An 18,139-nucleotide genomic window follows, 5' to 3' on the forward strand; every position below is an offset into this window, starting at 1 on the left:
AAAATATAATACCCCCCTTTCCATACCTGGCCTAGCCATTGACGTTTAAGGGGTCATCTTCATCCATCGCTGACTGCTCTCAAATACACCACATGAGTTGGTCGACAGCGCCTAGAGAACATCGCTCACTCGGGCGCTATTTCCCAGGGCAAAAAATGCTGGCGAGCTACATGAAAGAAGCCATCGGTGTACTCTACATTCGGTTATGACCTCCAATACTTCCCAGCTACCACATGGCAAAACAAGTGGTAAAATTGGGAGTAATTTCAAGGCCGTGATGTGAACTTTGATAACTTCCAGATAGCCCCCACATGCTGCAGGCCCAGGTATGTAACATGGGTGAACATGACTATGATGGCGATGTAAGCATGCATAGGATTAAAAATGTCCAATAAGAAGAACCGCCTGCTTGTTCCTGTGTTCTAATCAGCAAGGGCAATACAGCAAACCTGCCAGGTCAAACTTCTAAAAGAAGACCTCACACCAAAAGAAGGCTAAATAGCATGCATAGGGTATGTAAGAATGCATACAGGCTCTGTTCCAACCGGCCAATGTCCCATCTCAAAACGCCAATTACAACAACATAAGAATTTCCAGTCCCATCCAAGTTTCCAGTAATCACCCTCTCAACCCCCTTTACACAGTCCCACTGATGCTCAGTTCTCTTATCTCCTGTAGCACCTGTTCGACTCTGGTATCCAAGTGGCCCTCGGCGTACTGATCTCTAGTGTCCGCATCTAGGTACTGCTGCACCTGAGCCATTCTGCTGTAAGCCTCTGCGCAAAACCGCAATTGGATCTTGACAAGTGCCTCGAATGATGGATCAAGGTAAGGAACGCGTAGATCGATGAGCTGTGGCAGCTCCGTGCACAATTGTTCGTTGAGCTGTTCGTATGCTGCCTTGGCCATATCCATCTCCTTCTCCGCTCTTGGGAGCTTGGTAACATCCTTGTCGGGCTTTTCGACCAGCTTCTTAACCTTGGCACGTAGTGCGTCGTAGTCGAGGAGTTTGTGGCTGCGCTTCTTGATACCTAAATTACCCGTGTTAGAAGGCCTCGGATCCGGGGGCAGGGAGTAGGAACATACACTCATTCACATCAGGAAAGTAGGCGCAAAATCTCGAGATGGGCTCTAGCACTGTCGTCCGATATGGCCCGTCGAGCGCCTTGATCGTTTCGGCATCCAAATCCTCTACTGCTTGCTTGTAGCTCCTGCTCACGCCGTCCTTAGCGCCGGCTTCGCCGTAGAAGGCATCGATTGTCTCGGCAATACGCATTTGTGAGGCCGTCATCGCTGTTGTCTGTTAGTACATTACCGCTTCGACCTGTTCCTTCTGGCACCGTGTGTCCTCATACCTCGCAGAGAATCTAGATATCCCTTTGCCTCCTTCTGTAACCGCAGCGATGCCGCCTCCATGGTTCTGAAACGTCTATCCAAAATATCAGTTTCCTGTTCCAGCCTCTTTCAACCAGCGCATGCGTGGCGCCATATCCGTACCTTTCTTCAACTTCATAATCCCTGTCATTTGTCTTCTCGACATGGCCTGATCAAACCAAGAACAGTCAGCATTTTGGAAGCAGAAGAGATTTCGTCTTCGGGGCGGTAGAGTATAGTGTAGTGGTTGGCATCGTTGGGGGCGAGGCCATGGAAGTGGTGTGGCGCTGATGTTGGTGCTCTCAGTGCATTAACGAAACGGACGAACCAGTCTTCATCATCACCTGCGTCGTAGCGCGGTTGACATTCTTCTTGAAGCCTGCAGTACAACAAAAAGGTCAGCGCAAAATGTCTCTGGTACATCCTCAAGTTACGGTGCGGTCCACGTACCCGCCCAAGACATGATGGGCAACTGGTTGTTGACTGGTTGATTCCTGGTCTATTACGGCTCGAAATTCAGGGGTTTCCAGGGCGTCGCTCGTTCGTCCCCTGTTCGAATAGGGCAATGCACAGTCGTCGGTTGTATTGGTCGTCGTTGTTGAATGAAGCGATATTCAAGGCAAAGCTGATTGACTGTCAGCCGCAGGTAGTGTCGTGGTTCAAGGCTGGCTAGGATGCTCGTTGTGGCCGGTTTGAATCTGAACCGCTGAGATGGAGAGAGGTGACGAATGTTGGACTGTGGCTGAGCCCCGCTTGACTGCCTACCAAACCCGCGTGCGTGCCGTTCGTCCCGCCCCGACGACGTCAGAGCCCAGGAACAGCCACAATCCCGGCACAGATCCCCCGCCAAGTGGGCCATCTCCGAGCTTCTGGGCTGCCGTCTGTTTGCCAGCTGACAAACCAAGCCTTCCATCCTCATCTCACTTCAAGCCATCTCACTCACTCAGAACAACGGCTTTGTGTTCCAAAGTTAGAATGCCATTGAGTCACTCGCCGCGGCGAGGAGGCTTACGGTTCATGTCAAAAATGTAGACCATACGTTTATTTATAAGATCTCGCAATAGACTCTCATGTTGCCCCTTTCCTTCATTCACTGATTTTTGCATTCTATCCAAAGACCACACACCCAACAAGCAATTCCCCAGCCGGCTGCTCAAAGCCCATTTAAAAAGTTTCCACCCACAGCAAAGACGCTTAGAAACAACACCAAAGTCTGCCAGAGGCAGCCAACCAGCATAACGACCAAACAAAAGTCCCACCGGTCCAAACAAAAACCCGTTCAGGATCCAGAAACAGTACCAGCAGCATCCATCGAGTCACAAACACCAGAAATGTCTGTTCGGCGCATCCTCGTCGTCGGCCTCGGCAACCCCGGCGAAGCCTACCGCAACACCTACCACTCAGCCGGCAACATCGTCCTCAACGCTCTACGAAACCAGATGGCTGATACGCAGCCTTCCTTCAAGGTAGCGCGGCACGGAAAGAAGAGCACAGAAGCCTCCATCGGGCCAAAATATTCGTTTTTGCAAAGCCCCTGTGTTATGAATGTGACTGGGACATGGTTCGCAAGGGCTTACAGGGAGCACCTTATTGACAATGGGCTCAGTCCAGCTGAGTTGGGAGTTGTACTGGTGCATGATGACCTGGAGGAGGAGCTGGGTGTAGTAAAGATTAGGGATTGGGCGCGGAGTCATAGGGGGCATAACGGCATTAAGAGCGTGAACGCCTCGTTGAAGGCTGATCCAGACGGGAAGTGGGCTAGGGTTTCGATCGGGATTGGGAGGCCGGTGGAGAGGGAGAGGGCGTCGGTTTCGGATTATGTGCTGAGCAAGATCCCAAGGCATGCTAGAGGGATCCTGGAGGAGAAGGGAGGTGCTGGGCTGTTGGCTGCGTTGATGGATTTGGAGAGGAAATGGGAGGCTTCATGAGGTGCATTTCAAGGGTTAAAGGTGTGAGAGAATCTGTACCGATATATTTTGTGATACCCAATTTGGAGGCAGGAGTCTATATCCTGAGTTCCTCAATTTCTTCCTCCGTTACCCAAAACCATACCAATGAAGAATAACTGCATGTGTCTCCCCATCAAGCCAACACCTGGCTGCCCCGTATACCCCTCTTATGGAGCGGCTGTAAACCCTTCTCGTCGTTTTAGTGTGCTGCTGCCTCTAAAAGACGCCCAACGGTAGGATCTGGCACCGTTATCAAGAAGTAATTCCACTCCCCTCTCATTATCAGCCCATACAGCGACAAGCAAAAGGTGTCACAACCTCCACATCAAACCCATCTCCTATGAACCAATCACGTACGGGAAACCCGATACCATCCTGGGGCGTCTGGAATATGTGATTTGGGTCAGGCGCCATACTGTAAAAGGATCCGGGCCGAGTCATTATGCGACCAGTACAAAGCCCAGAATAGCGCTGTAGTGCCAAACTCGGCTTGAAGCTCGACATCGGGATCAACGCCATGTGTCAACGGCTCATGTAGAGCTCCATATTGGTCTCTGATGGTAGCTTGCCGCAGGAAAATTGGTTCGGTCGACTTCAGGACAGGCCTCAAAGAGGGCGCGGAGGATCTGAGGTAGTTGGGTGTTAGTCAGAGTATCCGATAGCCAACCTCACCACCGTGGCTTGAACGTACCAACTCTAAACCCTTGACTGCGACTGCGTTTATGGGGTCTCTAACTGATCTAAAAATGGGAGCCTCCCCAGGGCCCCATCGGAAAAACAGCAAAGGATCGGACACATTCTTTGAGTTGTAATGTAGCTGCAGAACAAGGCTGTGGAGGTGCGGGTGGCTCATGTCTGCCAACCTATAATGGCCCCTCCAGTTGCTGGAAGCATACTGCACGAGTGGAAAAGTGGCGACTATGAGCTCGCCCTGTTGTTTGTCTTTCGGGCTAATAACAAACTGCTCGACCAACTCGGAGGCTTCTTGATCCGTCATATATGTCAAGCAGGTGCGAGCAACCTCTGTATTGGCAGCTCATCTCTCGACGTGAAACTGTGATGCCAGTGAGCCTGTTATCCTATCTGACTCGAGATATTCCTGGACCGAATAGTGAGCAATCCTCACGTTGCTGTTTTGGTCGAACGCGAGGAGGCCAGGACAGATTTTGAGGATTTCGTCATCACCCTCCAGTATCCTGTCTTTGTTGAACTGAGGATTATCTCCGAGCTCCACTGCCGTTGCATGGATGAGCTCGAGGGTTGTAAGCGGCCATGCAGCGGTACAGAGCAGTGTCAAGACTCTCCTGGAATCTTCGGCTAAGGCTTTGTCGATATTCCGGAGTATTCGTTCGTAGGTGTCTTCCAGGTTCCGAGGGAGCGAGGCGAGCAAGCTGTTGAGATGGGTCTTGCTTGTTGGACAAGATTGGAGGGCTTTGAACTGGCATTCCACCCATCGAAAGCTGTGATGTATCAGTACACATCCACATGTTTTTGTTGACATCGAAGCGTCTCATGACCACCAAATAACCTGAAAAAACTCACACGCCATTAGCACGAGATGCTAGAGCATCCTGAATTTTCTGTCGATAGTTTTTCCACCCTCGGAGGCGACGATTCGTTTGTAAACGAGCAGCAATGAAGGACACGATATCCAAGTCAATAGAAGCGTTTTTCATTTTGATGTCTCCGTCTTCAAATGGTGATAGACACTCCCGAATATCTTGTTCGTCACGGCTGGTGACCAAAAGATGTAACCGAGGTTCTGACCACTCTCGTATTACTTGTACCGCATCGAGCAAATCATCTCGGTGTCTGTCTTTTGGGCTCTCATCTAAGGCGTCTACAATGATGTAGACGTCCTCGAACTCCCGGATTATGGCGTTTAGAGTCTCCAAGAGTTCGTCATCGGGTGGCGTGGCGTCAACAAAACTATCCTCGAGGCGTTTGAGGTGCTCTTCCCCTGTCTTAATCTGACCAGCGAGCTGAAGGATTGCTGATCGAAGCATAGCGGTAGCATCTTGCTTCGATTCGTCGTTGAAAGTGAAGTAGAAGTAAGCCAAGCCACTGGTGACTTTTCCGGGGCGGGACTGCTGCTGCCGGTGTCTCTATGCCAACTGGGTAGCTGTTGAAGACAGGACCGACTTACCACAGCCGGCAAACCCATTCAACCAGAGGAAGAAATTTGGCGTGGATAGCCAAGTGTTGAAGTCAGTTCCTTTCACAAACCAGTGACCAGTTCCTGGATGACGCTTCTTACAGGCCTCCTTGTAGTTGACTGACACATCTGGCGCTTTTAAGCGGGACCAGGATCGAAGTTCATGGGATACTTGAGTGTTTCGGATGTGGTTGAGTACCGCTTTCGTATCCTCTACATCATCCTCAATCTTCATTTGGCTGTCCCTCATGAGACTAACAGTGGCTTTTGTGTCTTTTATACCACCTTGAATAGTAATTTGACTACCTCTGATGAGATGAACCGCAAGTTTGGTGTCTTGTATATCATCCTGAATGGTCTTTGTGTCCTTTTGTTGGACCACTTGAAGAGCCAACCTTAGGCCGGCGCGGATGTCGTCAATGGTTTCGTCAAGCTTCTGAAGCGTACCCTCTATTATTACATACACATATACGGTTAGTTAGTGGGAAATCGTGCAGGCTTAACTTCTACTTACGGTGGAAATGGTAGGTGGCCCGGCGAGCAGCAATCCGTGCGAAAGCCTCGATATTGGACGAAGCAGTCCTCGTGAGTCGGTTTGGAGTAGGAGCTTCTGTGAGTATCTTGGACTCATTGCTCAATTCGTATATGTATTCCTCACACTCTTGAATCGAATGTTGTGTAGTCTTGAGAAGTGCTAGCTCAATAGGTTGGAACTTACGGTTTCTAAAATTTGAGTCTAAAGAGTTGAGAATCAAAAGAAGGGAATTCAGCTTGCTGATGGTACGCAAAGTGTCGGTCTTCTGGTCCTTCACTGTTGTGTAATACTTGACGAGGCATTGGGTAACTTGAATGCCCAGAGAAATAACCCCAACAATGGCACCAGCAACCTCCATGATCGTGGCTATGAGATTGGGCAGCCAGATACTTCTTACAGAACAAAAATCACTATATGTTGTACAAAAGGGAGAGATGGAGGGAGCCAAATAGGCGCCCATGTATGCCTCGCCTCAAACATCTCGCCAAGGATGCGGCCACAAACTTGACAGCGGCTAAGTGCGAGCGTAATGTCAAATATTTGTCAAGATTCTGGGTACAGAAATGAAGGTAATCCGAGATCTAGACCTTATACTTCTTCGGTTCGAGCTCTGTAATGTCAGCGCTCCTTGCTTCACCATCCAGGATCAGTTCAGCCATCAAACACCCAGTACCGGGACCGTTCTGAATCCCCCAACATGTATGCCCGGAAGCGATCCACAACCCCTTCACGTAAGACTGCCCAATGACTGGGTCACGCTCCGTGCCAAACCTCATATGCCTTGGCAGATAGCATGCCTGTTTCGCTTTGATGGGAGCACTCCCCAAGATAGGCGAAACGGTTCCCATATATGCAGTCAAGTCATCACATTGGTCTTCGTCGCACTGCACCAAGTCTGCAGTTTCTGGAAGAGGGATCGAAGGATCTGGTTCGCCTTTTTGGTTCAGTCATGTTAGCTTCATCTTTGTGGAAACGTGACTAGAATAAATGACAGAAACTCGACTCAAGAAACCTACCACAAGCATATACCTCACCAAAAGGTCTAGCATACACCTCCGGATCAACATTCCGCTTATGCTTCCTCTTCTGCCCCTTTCTCGCCCGATGCTCAGGCACAAAATCTGTTGGCAGCATAATGTCGGTAAAGACAGCATACGGCGTCACATCTACCTCATAAACCACACTATGCGCCCTCAATCCTTCAATCTTGGTTCTAGGCAGGATCTTGCCTGTCCATGGCCCGGCAGAAACAACTACATCTGTCACATTGTCCAGATCAACAATTTCGCCGCTGTTTCTGTCTTCGTACTGTAGCCCGATAACCTGTGTTTTCTCGCTGTTGTACTTGAGACGAGTGACCTTTGCGCCTATTCGGAAATCAACTCCCTTTTGTTCAGCGAGGGCGGCAATTGAGGTAGTGAAATGAAAAGGATGAACTTGTGCTGTTTCGGTTGCTCCAGGTTGACCCATCTCTTGATAGTGTTGAACGACTGTAGAGTCGAACCAGTCGAGATCTTGTGGTAGAACAGAAGGCTTGAGCAGGGTAGTGGCATCTTCGTCTTGCTTCGGGAGCTTTTGCCAGTCTGATTCTTTGTCGCCCTGGGCAGGGTCACCGGCCACTGAGCTCTGTATCGGAAGAGCATCATTGTTTTGACTGTTTGTAGCCACCCCATTTCCATTTTGCTCTCCTTTCACAGGTGACGAGGGTGTTAGGTTCGTCTTGGTTCTAGCGAGGAGGTCGTCTCGAGTAACAGTCGCTGTGATAGACCCACATCCTACTCGTCTATATCCCCAGCGCTCGGCGCCATTATGCTCCTCTGCCAACGCTTTGTGTAGTCGGTATGATAATGGAACCAGAGATTGCGGGTAGGCCCATAGCGCCAGAAGCCCACCAGCTTTTCCGGATGCGCCAGCAGCAATCGCCGTTGCTTCGAGTAGAGTGATCGTGTGAAGGTTCGGATTGAACTTGGGATGGCGTGTTAGGAAGTAGGCCGTCGTGCATCCGATAATACCGCCCCCTAGTCTGTTTTAGCTTATAGAGCAAACATGGGAGAATGGAATATATACCGATAATAACAATATTTCTTTTCTGTTGCTCCTCCATCTCGCTTGCTAGCTTCGAGTGTCCCAGGAGAAGGGGAAGAGCGGGGAGTATCCACAGCGACCAGGATGATGAAGTTCAAGAAGATAAAACAGTGGGAAGGAACCATTAATTGGATATGAACCGAAGATATCCGGAGTTGGTCTCTGTCTTCCGCCTCATCGATTGCGGCTCGAAAGGAGTTGCCGCTTGCAGCTCCAAGTCGCCTGGGGCCTGGGCTCGTCGTCATCAATTGGCGGTGGGCGGGCCGGCACCTTTAAGCTTCCCATGTCCAACGCGGGGCAACAGCTTGGAGGGGCACCTTTGAGGTGCTGTCTCCGAGACATGATAAGGACAATACTGCACCACGATTTGAGAATCTTCAGTTAAAATATAGCTTTGGAAATCGAGTTGATATATATGTGAGCCCATCAGCTACCATCACCGCTTATAACACCAGCGAACTTCATCTCAACATTCTCTGTGCCCAGTGACGTACCAGCCAGCAGCCAACCCCGCGTTGCTCTGCCCCACAAGTCACAGACTCTTGGTATCCTTCTTCAGGGGACACCCGAAACACAAAACTCGACAGTTGACAATGCCGCTCTGCATGAACTTATCGCGTGGGTTCATTGTTTGCATTGCTATCGCGAACGGTAACATCAGATGAAGTTCGCTATACCCTTAACCGAGATACGCAGGGCTGCTCCGAACTATACCAGACAGACAGCTTGGTGGCAAACAGCGCTTCCAAATTCCGCTGATAATGCCATCCATAGATGGACAAGAACCTGTAGCCCAAATCAGATGAAGTACAACACAGTCAGTCTGGCTACGACCCACAGGTTTAAACACAGTTCTCTGCGATGCTGAGAGTTGTTCATCAGCGGTGTCCACGGCCTCCGCTATCACAACACGGGAGTGGCCGTCAACGGTATTCTTGAGGTCCGTGCCATCTGCATTTTCGAACGTCGATCTTTCAATCAGTGGAGCCCACTCACCAATCGCATCACAGGACAAACATCTTGTTACCCTTCGAGCGCCGAGGCTTACAGTGGCTCATTTTCATCGAAAAAGTCCCAACATTGAGAAGAGAAAAGTGCGCCTCTTTTCTGCCTGCTTAGAAACCCCTGGTTCATAACACGCCACAAGCAAAGGTAACAGACCAATAGACAACATCCGGGGTCACGGACTTTCCCAAGACCCAGCTTAGGATTGCGTGAGTTGGTGAAACCGATTTGGAATCAGATAGCTCTTTCCCGACCCCACCTCCGAGGCACCTCCAACGGGGAATATATCTGTTTGGTCCCCCTCTCCATCAACTTCTCTCATGATGCTTCTTCTCACCTCACGTCGTACAACATCTCACATACCATCTCTATCGAGAGCTATAAAGCCTATTTTATCCGTTTCTCATCTGACTCATCGTTTACCTCTACCCTATCACCTGAACAGATCCGTTCAACCTAATAAACACTTCGGCACAATGGCTTCCGCAGCAACCATCTATGACTTCAAGCCCTTGGACAGCATGTCTCCCCCCCCCCCCTCCCACATCTCCCAATTAACCCCCATTATAGGCAAGGGCCAAGAATACCCCCTTTCCAACCTCAAAGACAAAGTAATCCTCATTGTCAACGTCGCCTCCAAGTGCCACTTCACCTCACAGTATGCCGGTCTTGAGGAGCTCTACAAAAACATCACCGCCAAGCACCCAGACCAGTTCGTCATCCTTGGCTTCCCCTGCAACCAGTTCGGCGGCCAGGAACCCGACGCCGAGGCGGAAATCGTCACCTTTTGCGAGCGCAACTTTGGCGTCACCTTTCCTATTATGCAAAAGATTGGGGTGAATGGTGACAATGCCCACCCCTTGTTCGAGTGGCTCAAGGAGCAAAAGTCTGGCCTCTTCGGGCTCAAGAGGATCAAGTGGAACTTTGAGAAGTTTTTGATTGGCAAGGACGGCCAGGTTAAGGGGAGATGGGCTAGTGTGACGGGCCCGGCTTCTCTGGAGAAGGAGATCTTGGCTGAGCTGGAGAAGTAAACAATGAGCGGTTTTGATATTTTTTTCTGTCAGGAGCCAGGGGTATTTTGCTTTTTGGATAAGAGGGCTTTGGAGAGGGAACTGCGAGCTTGGATAAATTGATATACCCTACTTTTTGCAAGAGACAATAAACATGAATAATGAGGACATGCGTTTTGCATTGGCTTATCGTGATTGCTGCCACCATCCTTCCCCCATAAACACAGTATTTTGAGTGTGAGGTTTATTACTTCCCGACACTGAGCCCATCTCGTTCATCAGAATGATGATCACTCCTTTCGAACTCATTCAATATTTCATCTCATCATTCATCAGCCTGTTCCAATCCCAACCCCACCTACCCCCTCCCATCACAACGACCTCTCAACCTCCATAACCTCCCTCACCCCCTCCTCAATAGCAGTAACCTTTACTTTATCCAACCTCTTCAGGGGCCTCCTCGGGTGCCCACCATACCCAAAATAACTCTGAATAGCCTGCTTCGTCCCCGCGATCGCCGCCTTGGTCAACACCCAGTCCCCCTTCGACAGCGTCTTCTGCAGCGCAATGGCCTCCTCCGTCTTCCCTTCCGCATACAAGTTCCACACTTTTGTGCAAACCTTTGGCATGACGTTCGCGCCTCCAGCAATGATCCCGCTGCCCCCGCTTGCCAAAGTCTGCACTGTAAAGTCACACATTCCTCCAAACGCCATGTACCCTGACCCTTCCGCCCACGGTGTCTTTGCCTCCGTTGCCAGCGCCACTCTCGTCAGCTTTCCCGTGTTTCCACATGTGAATTTTGTCCCGACAATGTTTGGGTGCGCGGCCAACTTGATAAGAAGGTCGGAGTCCATGTCTATGCCAGCCACAGCGCCGGGGTAGTTGTACAAAATCAATCCCAGCGGGCTCTCGTCGGCAACGCTCACGAAATAATCGTATATAGCCTGCTCATCCATCAAGAACCGAAAGTAGGATGGTGGGAGGAGCAGGGCGTAATCAGCACCGACATCCTTGGCCAGCTTGCACAGCTCAATCGTTCCCCGGACGCTGCCCTCGGTGGCACCGATGATGATGGGGGTGTCTGTGAAGCCGGCCTCGTCGAGTGCCTCTCTCGTAGCCTTGGTCACTGCTAGCTTCTCTTCACGTGTGCAGTGGATGGCCTCCCCGTTGGATCCCATTGTGACAAGGCCTACGAGGCCGTCCTTGACTAGTCTTTCGGCGTGCTTCTTGATGGTGGGGATGTCGAGGTCTTCGGTCTCGGCGTCGAAGAAGGTCATGGTGGGGGCGTAGATACCACATGGGAGTGGCCTCCGTGGGGAGGAGTGGCCATTTGTGGCACCATTGGTGGCACCATTGGTGGCAGTCATGGTCGAGTAAGAAGCCGAACGGTGATGAAGGATGTTTTGAGAGGAAGGGACCGTGAAAGCCAAATGACGCGTGAGGCTAGGAGTGTGGATTTGAGAGTGGGCACGTGGGGAGATGTTACAGTATGAGATAGAAAAGACAGGGACGGCCAGGGCGGAAGGCCGGCTACTTAAGAAAACACACGAACCCCTGATGGGAGTTGACAGTCGCCCCATGACCTAATGTAAATAGGAACCAGTGGGGTTGTGCCCGTCAGCCACGCGCAAGAAGAAGATGTCTAGTCTGATCAGACATGGGTCTTCAGACGCTTCTTGTGTGGGATGTTGAACAAGAAGCGGGCCAGAACCTCCAACTCGGAGCCAAGTCCTCCAAATTCGATTGCATGGACCGCGGGAAGGAAGGGAGCTAGGTCAGATGCAACAGCGATGCCAGCACACTCATCGGCAAGGCGGCCGCTTGTGGCCATCGACAATGTCTCGCAGCTATATCGGGATAATATATAGAGCAATGGGGTCAGGAAATCACGCACTCCAAAGCATCCATCGGCAACCAGATGCGAGTGTGTACATCATCTGGTCTCTTTCATACCAGAGACAATAGACCAAGCCTATTCAACCAACCCAGGCAACCGGGTTTTAGCCAAGCGATACTGACATCCCCCTATGCTGATCCCAGACACGTCTAATGCCTCAGATGTAACTGAGGGGAAGGTGAAGGCTGGTTCAGGGTAGTTGTCGAGATGTTCTTGGCTATTATTCTTGAACTAACGAGAGCCTTTACCAGTAATGGACTGGTCAGACTACCAACTCCGGCCCCATGATCCTCAGAGCTTTACTGTTGAGACAGGAACTACCTGTGAACGAGGCCATTGGGGTCAAATCCAGTACGAACAGTGGATGGGGGTCATGTGAGCAGCTTGAAGCAAGCTGGACAGCCACTTCAGTGCGAGAAATAACAGACGAGATCGGTGACGTTGAGACCAGACGAGCGAACAATTGAAAAGCAAGGGGACTAATCCGGTAACCCCACAAAAAGCGAACAATATGCCGGGAGAGCTGCAGGTTGATGGTGCGTCCTGGTTCTGTGGAGTAGCAATGTTTAAGCGGTTCATCCGGGAGGACACATGAAGGACTGGCCGGCTGACAACGAGATGGTTTTGCTGAGAGACTGTCCTTCCAGTTGATGAGGAAGATGGACGGTGTATCAGCAGATGATTGGTGATCCAGGTGGTTCTCAGCCCTCTGCCGACGTTGCTGCCGTGAGGTGTCGTCAGAGAAGGAAGCTGGGTGTTGCAAAGATGAATAAGAAAAACTGGAGACCGGCACCTGTCGCAAACTGCACCCACGCTTGTGTGTGATACTAACTATATGGCCGACGGAGAAACTATTTCCTCCAATCAACTTGAAGACTAGGTCAGCGGGTTTGGGGGGAGAAAAAGGATGCACAATTGGCTCTTTTGCTTGCTGAAGGGAAGAAAGCTTGACCGGCTTTGCGCGCCACCTCGAAGACGCTGGCGGGAGTTTGTGGTGAGGCGGAGCCGGTGAGGAGAGGCGAGCTGGAGGGTGTGATGCTGATATTTAGCCTGAGGAAAACAGGATCTCTTCAATCCACAGCGATGGGTGACCTGCATGATGAACCGAGTGAAGGTCCAGGTCGCTGCTTTGGCCTCTGTTGTCGTTGTTGGAGCTCTCTCTCGGTGGTGGTTGCTTCCATCCGAGCTTCTAGCAGATGCGGGGCAGTGTGGGGGTGGATCTCATGGTGGAGCTTCGGGTTATTTAGTGTGTTTCTCCACGATATCTTATCGATGAGAAGGAACAACGACCTCATGAACATCACCAGGTCGTTCTTTCCGACCTGGATTATTTTTAAGTGGCGGAATCTTTTGTTTTAGGAACCTGCAACATACCATTGGACCAAAACCGGGGAAGAATTGACACCTATCATACGCCATCACATGCGGACAACACATGCGATGTATGTTGCAATGAATTGGCCGGGTGAATGCTCTTCTCCAAATCGACCCCAACTCGCAGTCTGTCGGCCCCTCTTCCAGAAATCTTCCGGATCGACTAGAACCACAACGTGAGAGGAATCGTTGTACGCCTTCAACATGTATCTCATATGCAAGGAACCGCCTGGCACGACACCAAGGCCGGAAAACGTGATTGATGCTCCGCCACTCATCAAACCCATATGTACTTAGACTTCCAACATCTCCAATCAATCTCATTTCATTCAATTTTGGCCTTTCTTTCCTGCCTAACATTGACCCCTGGCCTTGGCTTTGACACATAGAATGGAGCCGCTCAATGTGTTGATGGTACGGACAATTCCTCACCTGTTAGCTATCGACCACTGCTGACCAAATGAACCAAGGTTGGTACCGGCGAGTACACCACAGGTTTCGTAGGGACCGGTGGCTCAGCATCGGACAAGAAGGTAGGCGTAGTGGGTCTCTCCATGTTTGACCTCAGACGAAGGGGCAAGGTCGGCAAACTTGGGATGGTGGGTGTGAATGGGACGAAATACCCAGCAATCAGTGCGTACCTTAGAAATGTCCAACCCACTCAAACATCTAGCTAACACATCCAAGGGGAACATCTCCATAAAAACATCACCCTAGCCTACAACAACCTTGACACCTCATTCGAGTCCTTCCCCTCCGACGACACAAAAGATCCCGACGCCTACAAGACCGCCATCGACGCCCTCAAACCCGGCGATGCCATCACAATCTTCACCCCAGACACCACCCACTACCCCATTGCTCTCTATGCCATCGAGCGAGGAATCCACGTCATGATCACCAAACCTGCAGTCAAACTCCTCGAACACCACATCGCCCTCCTCGCCGCCGCCGAAAAACACGGCGTCTACGTCTATGTCGAACACCACAAACGCTACGACCCCGCCTATGCCGACGCAAAGTTCAGAGCCAAAAAGCTCGGTGACTTCAATTACTTTTACAGTTACATGTCCCAGCCCAAATTCCAACTCGAGACGTTCAAGGCCTGGGCAGGGATTGACTCGGATATCTCCTACTACTTGAACAGTCACCATGTGGATATCTGTGATTCCATGGTGTCCCAACTTGGCTACGTTCCTGTCAAGGTCTCCGCCTCAGCATCAAAAGGAGTAGCCACCAGTCTCGGCTGTCACGAATCAACCGAGGACACCATCTCCCTACTCGTGCACTGGGAGAAGAAGGACGACCCTTCGAAGCATGCCACGGGTGTATACACCGCTTCCTGGACAGCGCCCCAAAAAGCAGGAGTTCACTCCAACCAGTACTTCCACTACCTGGCTCGAGATGGCGAAATCACCATCAACCAAGCCAAACGCGGGTATGACGTTGCAGAGGATGCAGCGGGTCAGCTGGTTTGGTATAACCCTTTTTACATGAGGTACGCGCCTGATGAGGATGGGAACTTCAACGGGCAAAGTGGGTATGGGTATGTGTCTATGGAGAAGTTCGTTGATGGCTGCCGGTCCGTTAATGCGGGAGAGTTGAAGCCGGCGGATTTGGACAAGAAGGGGCTTCCGACGCTGAGGAACACAATTGCTACGACAGCGATTTTGGAGGCGGGCAGGAGGAGTATCGATGAGGGGAGGGAGGTGAGGATTGAGCAGAGGGATGGGAACTGGAGCCTTCTCTGATCGGTTGTGTATTATTTCGCGCAATGGCGCTATGTTGGTTATCCTCCTGACCGTCACGCCTTCCAACCCAAACAAAGGAAACAGAAAGATCACCAGGCCCAGTAACTGCCAGCTACGAATTGGGGACTGCTAAGCCTGAGACTGAGCGGGAACATTGCGAACCCAAAAATTTGATGCCCTAAACTTCGCCTGAGCTATATTTTCCGACTGCAGATATTCCTTCACGGAATTGTGCACCAGCCTGACCTGGTTGTGCTCGATAACCACGAGCCCTGGGCAGCAGAGAAGGATATCCTCTGCGCCAAGCCCCATCCTTAAGGTGCCATCAACTTCCGCAACAGTCAGCGGTCGCTCAGCAGAGCAGAGCAATGTCAAGATGCTCCTTGCATCTTCGAGAAAGCCTTGTTCGACATCTAGAAGCATACGCTCATAGGTTTCACACAAGGGGTATGGCACAGAGGAAAACAAGCTCTTCACTCGTGCCTCTACCACCGGGCAGGATTCTAGGGCTGTGAGCATACACTCGACCCATCGGAATCTAGGAGAATGTGGTAGTATCTTGGGAACTCATGATTGGGTGCTTGGAAGGATATAAGACTTACGATCCCTCCGCTCTCGAGATAAGAGCACCCTGAATGAGGGGATGAAATTGTCTCACCCTTTGAAGGTTCCGGTTGTTCCGCAGGGTTCCAGTGACAAACGTCTCAATGTCCAAGTCGACATTGTTGATCTTGACCTCCTCGTGAGTGGCCAGGCGAAGATAGTCTCGGATATCTGGTTCATCGCGGCTAGACACGAGCAAATGCAGTCGAGAGTCTGACCAGGCCCGGATTTCCTCGATCGCCTTGAGCAGACACCCTCGGCTGGTCTTCCTGGGGCACTCGTCTAGTCCGTCCAAGATGATGTAGGTGTTGCTGAACTGCTTGACCGCGGTGCGAAGAACGCCCATCAAGCCCGACTCTGAAGGTGGTACATTGAAATGGTTGACATGCATCAAATGATCCAATTCACCGACAACGGGATTGTCGGATTTCAGGTGGCCGAGAAACTGGTGTATCACGGAGCAAAGCATTGAAAATGAGCTTTGTCTCGTGGTATCGTTGGAATCGAAGTAGAAGTAGGCAACGCCCACTGCCTTGTTGGGCTGTCGAAGTCTGAGCACACGTTGAATCGCGGCTGAAGCGAGGACCGTTTTTCCACAACCGGCAGGCCCATGCAGCCAAAGGAACGAGTCGGGTTTGGCGTGCCAGGAGGAAAATGCTGGACCCCTAATGAACCAGTTGCCAGTGTTTGAGTGTTGCTTGTTGATGGTGTCGTTGTGTTGGACGGATATATCAGATGCATTCAGCCATCGTTGCATATCTGCCATCAATCGATCGGCCCGCTCCATCCTCACCATCTCGTGGTTAGCTTGAATGCCTTCTATGACATTCAAGCTGCTTCCTAAATTCAACACTTGAAGACCCAATCTCAGATTGGAGCATATCCCTTCAACCATCGCTGAGAGCTTCCGGAGTGTGGTGTCTATATCGTGCTTTGATAGCATCCTTGCAGACGCCATACTTATCAAGTATCGAGAAGGGGAAACTCACCACGTAAGGGATAGGCGAGCTGACGGATGAATGTGCGCGAAAAGAAAGAACTTGAACCGCTGCTGGTTGGAGAGCATTCTGAAAATTTCTGGGCTTCGTTGTGTAACTCCTGAATGTGGCCTTCACAATCCCGAATCGATGACTCGAGCGAGTGAAGAAGATCTCTCTCATGGGGTTGGAACTTGCGGGTTCGAAAACAAATTTGCAACTCCTGGAGGACTGTTGCTAGCGCTTTGAGCTGTTGAATGGTACTAGTGATGTTGGCTTTCAAACTTTTGACTGATGCGTAGTAATTGATGAGACATTCGGTGGCCTGTATTCCCAAGCCGATAATTCCGACGACGGCCCCGGCGAGCTCCATAGTGAATGTGTAAGGCAATGAATAAGCGCTATGTAAGGAAGTGATGTGAGGAGTGTGTAACGCAATGATTAGAAACAACATGATGCTGGATTGTGAGAGGCAAACATATGTACTCATCTGTGATCATAGAACATGAACACCTAGACGCTGGACGTCTATCGGACTCCCTTAGATGACTCGCCACCGGCCACACATACCACCGCTGCCCACACCCATCAATCAAATAAATAGCTAATCAACCTGCACGAATTACCCGGGCGCGCACACATTAACAATCAATCAATTAAGACTCACCCGCACCACAAACTACGAAAATACATATAAGCGTAACAGGCTTTTCCAATAAAAAGAAGGCTTAAATATATACTACTTTTAAAATATCTACGTGGTGCTGTCGTAGCTGGATTTTAAATATGTATACTTGGTCGTGGACTTTAATGTTGAAGTTTAAAAATCTGGGTGCGGTGTCCAATAGGCCTAGTGACGAGAATTAGCCTATCCTAATCGGGCTGTCGTCAGGTGAACTGGCTTACATAGCATGTGGGAAGGTGGTTCGGGTTACCAGTCATTAGAGAGTCCCATCTATCTGGAGTTAAGCGTGTAGATCCATGATGGCCAGCGTCTCGATGATCACCATCGCGTTGTCCCCCGTGGTGTCCAGCGTCTAGATGCCCAGCGTCTAGCTGTTAGGCGCCCAACGTGAAGCACGTAGCGAAGCGCGGATTACCCCTGTGTGACCACGTTGCCAGGCCAAGTTTTGCACCTGTAGTAAAGTGTAAGCGCTAGAGAACGTGATTAGAGTATCCTACAACGGCAATATGAACTGAATGGTTTTCACGATGTCAAAATGCTTCAAACATGACACTTGGGTTCTGCCTTACGAGCATACAGCACAGTGTTGATTACAGACACACTGTGAATGGATGCATGATCTTCGCTAGGCAGGCCTCGTCGAAACAATGTTGATACTCCTTGAAGGCCAACGAAGCGCCGACCAAGCCTCACCTCGCCGGTTTCTGTGCTTCCTGTTTAAAGCCGAATATTGGTTATC

The 18,139-nt window shown here is 50.6% G+C and overlaps 8 protein-coding genes across 8 annotated transcripts; 3 read left to right on the plus strand and 5 right to left on the minus strand.

The window, feature by feature from the left end:
• Positions 1–321: 321 nt before the first annotated feature.
• Positions 322–2,099, minus strand: hob3 (BAR adaptor protein Hob3). Its single transcript, XM_062876581.1, has 6 exons — positions 1,825–2,099; positions 1,703–1,753; positions 1,498–1,543; positions 1,356–1,429; positions 1,087–1,293; positions 322–1,031 (listed from the first exon to the last, which is right to left on the minus strand). Exons 1-6 carry the CDS (start codon positions 1,835–1,837, stop codon positions 637–639), a joined length of 786 nt encoding a protein of 261 aa, XP_062735184.1. The 5' UTR covers positions 1,838–2,099; the 3' UTR covers positions 322–636.
• Positions 2,100–2,705: 606 nt separating this feature from the next.
• QC761_208440 (uncharacterized protein) lies at positions 2,706–3,302 on the plus strand (the record flags this gene model as incomplete). The annotated part of the gene is made up of 1 exon (XM_062876582.1): positions 2,706–3,302. The coding sequence occupies one exon, from the start codon at positions 2,706–2,708 to the stop codon at positions 3,300–3,302; it is 597 nt and encodes a 198-aa protein (XP_062735185.1).
• A 3,180-nt stretch (positions 3,303–6,482) lies between these two features.
• Positions 6,483–8,117, minus strand: QC761_208450 (uncharacterized protein; the record flags this gene model as incomplete). Its single annotated transcript, XM_062876583.1, has 3 exons — positions 6,483–6,947; positions 7,030–8,031; positions 8,081–8,117. 3 exons carry the CDS (start codon positions 8,115–8,117, stop codon positions 6,595–6,597), a joined length of 1,392 nt encoding a protein of 463 aa, XP_062735186.1. The 3' UTR covers positions 6,483–6,594.
• A 652-nt stretch (positions 8,118–8,769) lies between these two features.
• Positions 8,770–9,156, minus strand: QC761_0040460 (uncharacterized protein; the record flags this gene model as incomplete). The annotated part of the gene is made up of 3 exons (XM_062872351.1): positions 8,770–8,853; positions 8,937–9,049; positions 9,147–9,156. 3 exons carry the CDS (start codon positions 9,154–9,156, stop codon positions 8,770–8,772), a joined length of 207 nt encoding a protein of 68 aa, XP_062735187.1.
• Positions 9,157–9,418: 262 nt separating this feature from the next.
• On the plus strand, positions 9,419–10,317 carry GPX2 (Glutathione peroxidase 2). The gene is made up of 2 exons (XM_062876584.1): positions 9,419–9,626; positions 9,674–10,317. Exons 1-2 carry the CDS (start codon positions 9,602–9,604, stop codon positions 10,132–10,134), a joined length of 486 nt encoding a protein of 161 aa, XP_062735188.1. The 5' UTR covers positions 9,419–9,601; the 3' UTR covers positions 10,135–10,317.
• Positions 10,318–10,484: 167 nt separating this feature from the next.
• Positions 10,485–11,480, minus strand: LGA1 (L-threo-3-deoxy-hexylosonate aldolase; the record flags this gene model as incomplete). Its single annotated transcript, XM_062876585.1, has 1 exon — positions 10,485–11,480. The coding sequence occupies one exon, from the start codon at positions 11,478–11,480 to the stop codon at positions 10,485–10,487; it is 996 nt and encodes a 331-aa protein (XP_062735189.1).
• Positions 11,481–13,012: 1,532 nt separating this feature from the next.
• QC761_208480 (uncharacterized protein) lies at positions 13,013–15,925 on the plus strand. Its single transcript, XM_062876586.1, has 3 exons — positions 13,013–13,798; positions 13,855–14,017; positions 14,072–15,925. Exons 1-3 carry the CDS (start codon positions 13,775–13,777, stop codon positions 15,133–15,135), a joined length of 1,251 nt encoding a protein of 416 aa, XP_062735190.1. The 5' UTR covers positions 13,013–13,774; the 3' UTR covers positions 15,136–15,925.
• QC761_208490 (uncharacterized protein) lies at positions 15,265–16,696 on the minus strand (the record flags this gene model as incomplete). The annotated part of the gene is made up of 4 exons (XM_062876587.1): positions 15,265–15,693; positions 15,794–16,054; positions 16,373–16,604; positions 16,671–16,696. The coding sequence occupies 4 exons, from the start codon at positions 16,694–16,696 to the stop codon at positions 15,265–15,267; spliced, it is 948 nt and encodes a 315-aa protein (XP_062735191.1).
• Positions 16,697–18,139: the final 1,443 nt, after the last annotated feature.

Source organism: Podospora bellae-mahoneyi, chromosome 2 (genome assembly GCF_035222275.1).
Source record: "Podospora bellae-mahoneyi strain CBS 112042 chromosome 2, whole genome shotgun sequence".
Lineage (NCBI taxonomy): Eukaryota > Fungi > Ascomycota > Sordariomycetes > Sordariales > Podosporaceae > Podospora > Podospora bellae-mahoneyi.

Coding starts and splice junctions, on each gene's coding strand:
- hob3 (XM_062876581.1), bottom strand. Junction 1,430..1,497: donor GATTATGAAGTTGAAGAAAG/GTACGGATATGG, acceptor TATTTTGGATAG/ACGTTTCAGAACCATGGAGG. Junction 1,294..1,355: donor ATATCTAGATTCTCTGCGAG/GTATGAGGACAC, acceptor AACAGACAACAG/CGATGACGGCCTCACAAATG.
- GPX2 (XM_062876584.1), top strand. CDS start 9,602: ATGACTTCAAGCCCTTGGACAGCAT. Junction 9,627..9,673: donor TTCAAGCCCTTGGACAGCAT/GTCTCCCCCCCC, acceptor CCCCCATTATAG/GCAAGGGCCAAGAATACCCC.
- QC761_208480 (XM_062876586.1), top strand. CDS start 13,775: ATGGAGCCGCTCAATGTGTTGATG. Junction 13,799..13,854: donor AGCCGCTCAATGTGTTGATG/GTACGGACAATT, acceptor AAATGAACCAAG/GTTGGTACCGGCGAGTACAC. Junction 14,018..14,071: donor GACGAAATACCCAGCAATCA/GTGCGTACCTTA, acceptor AACACATCCAAG/GGGAACATCTCCATAAAAAC.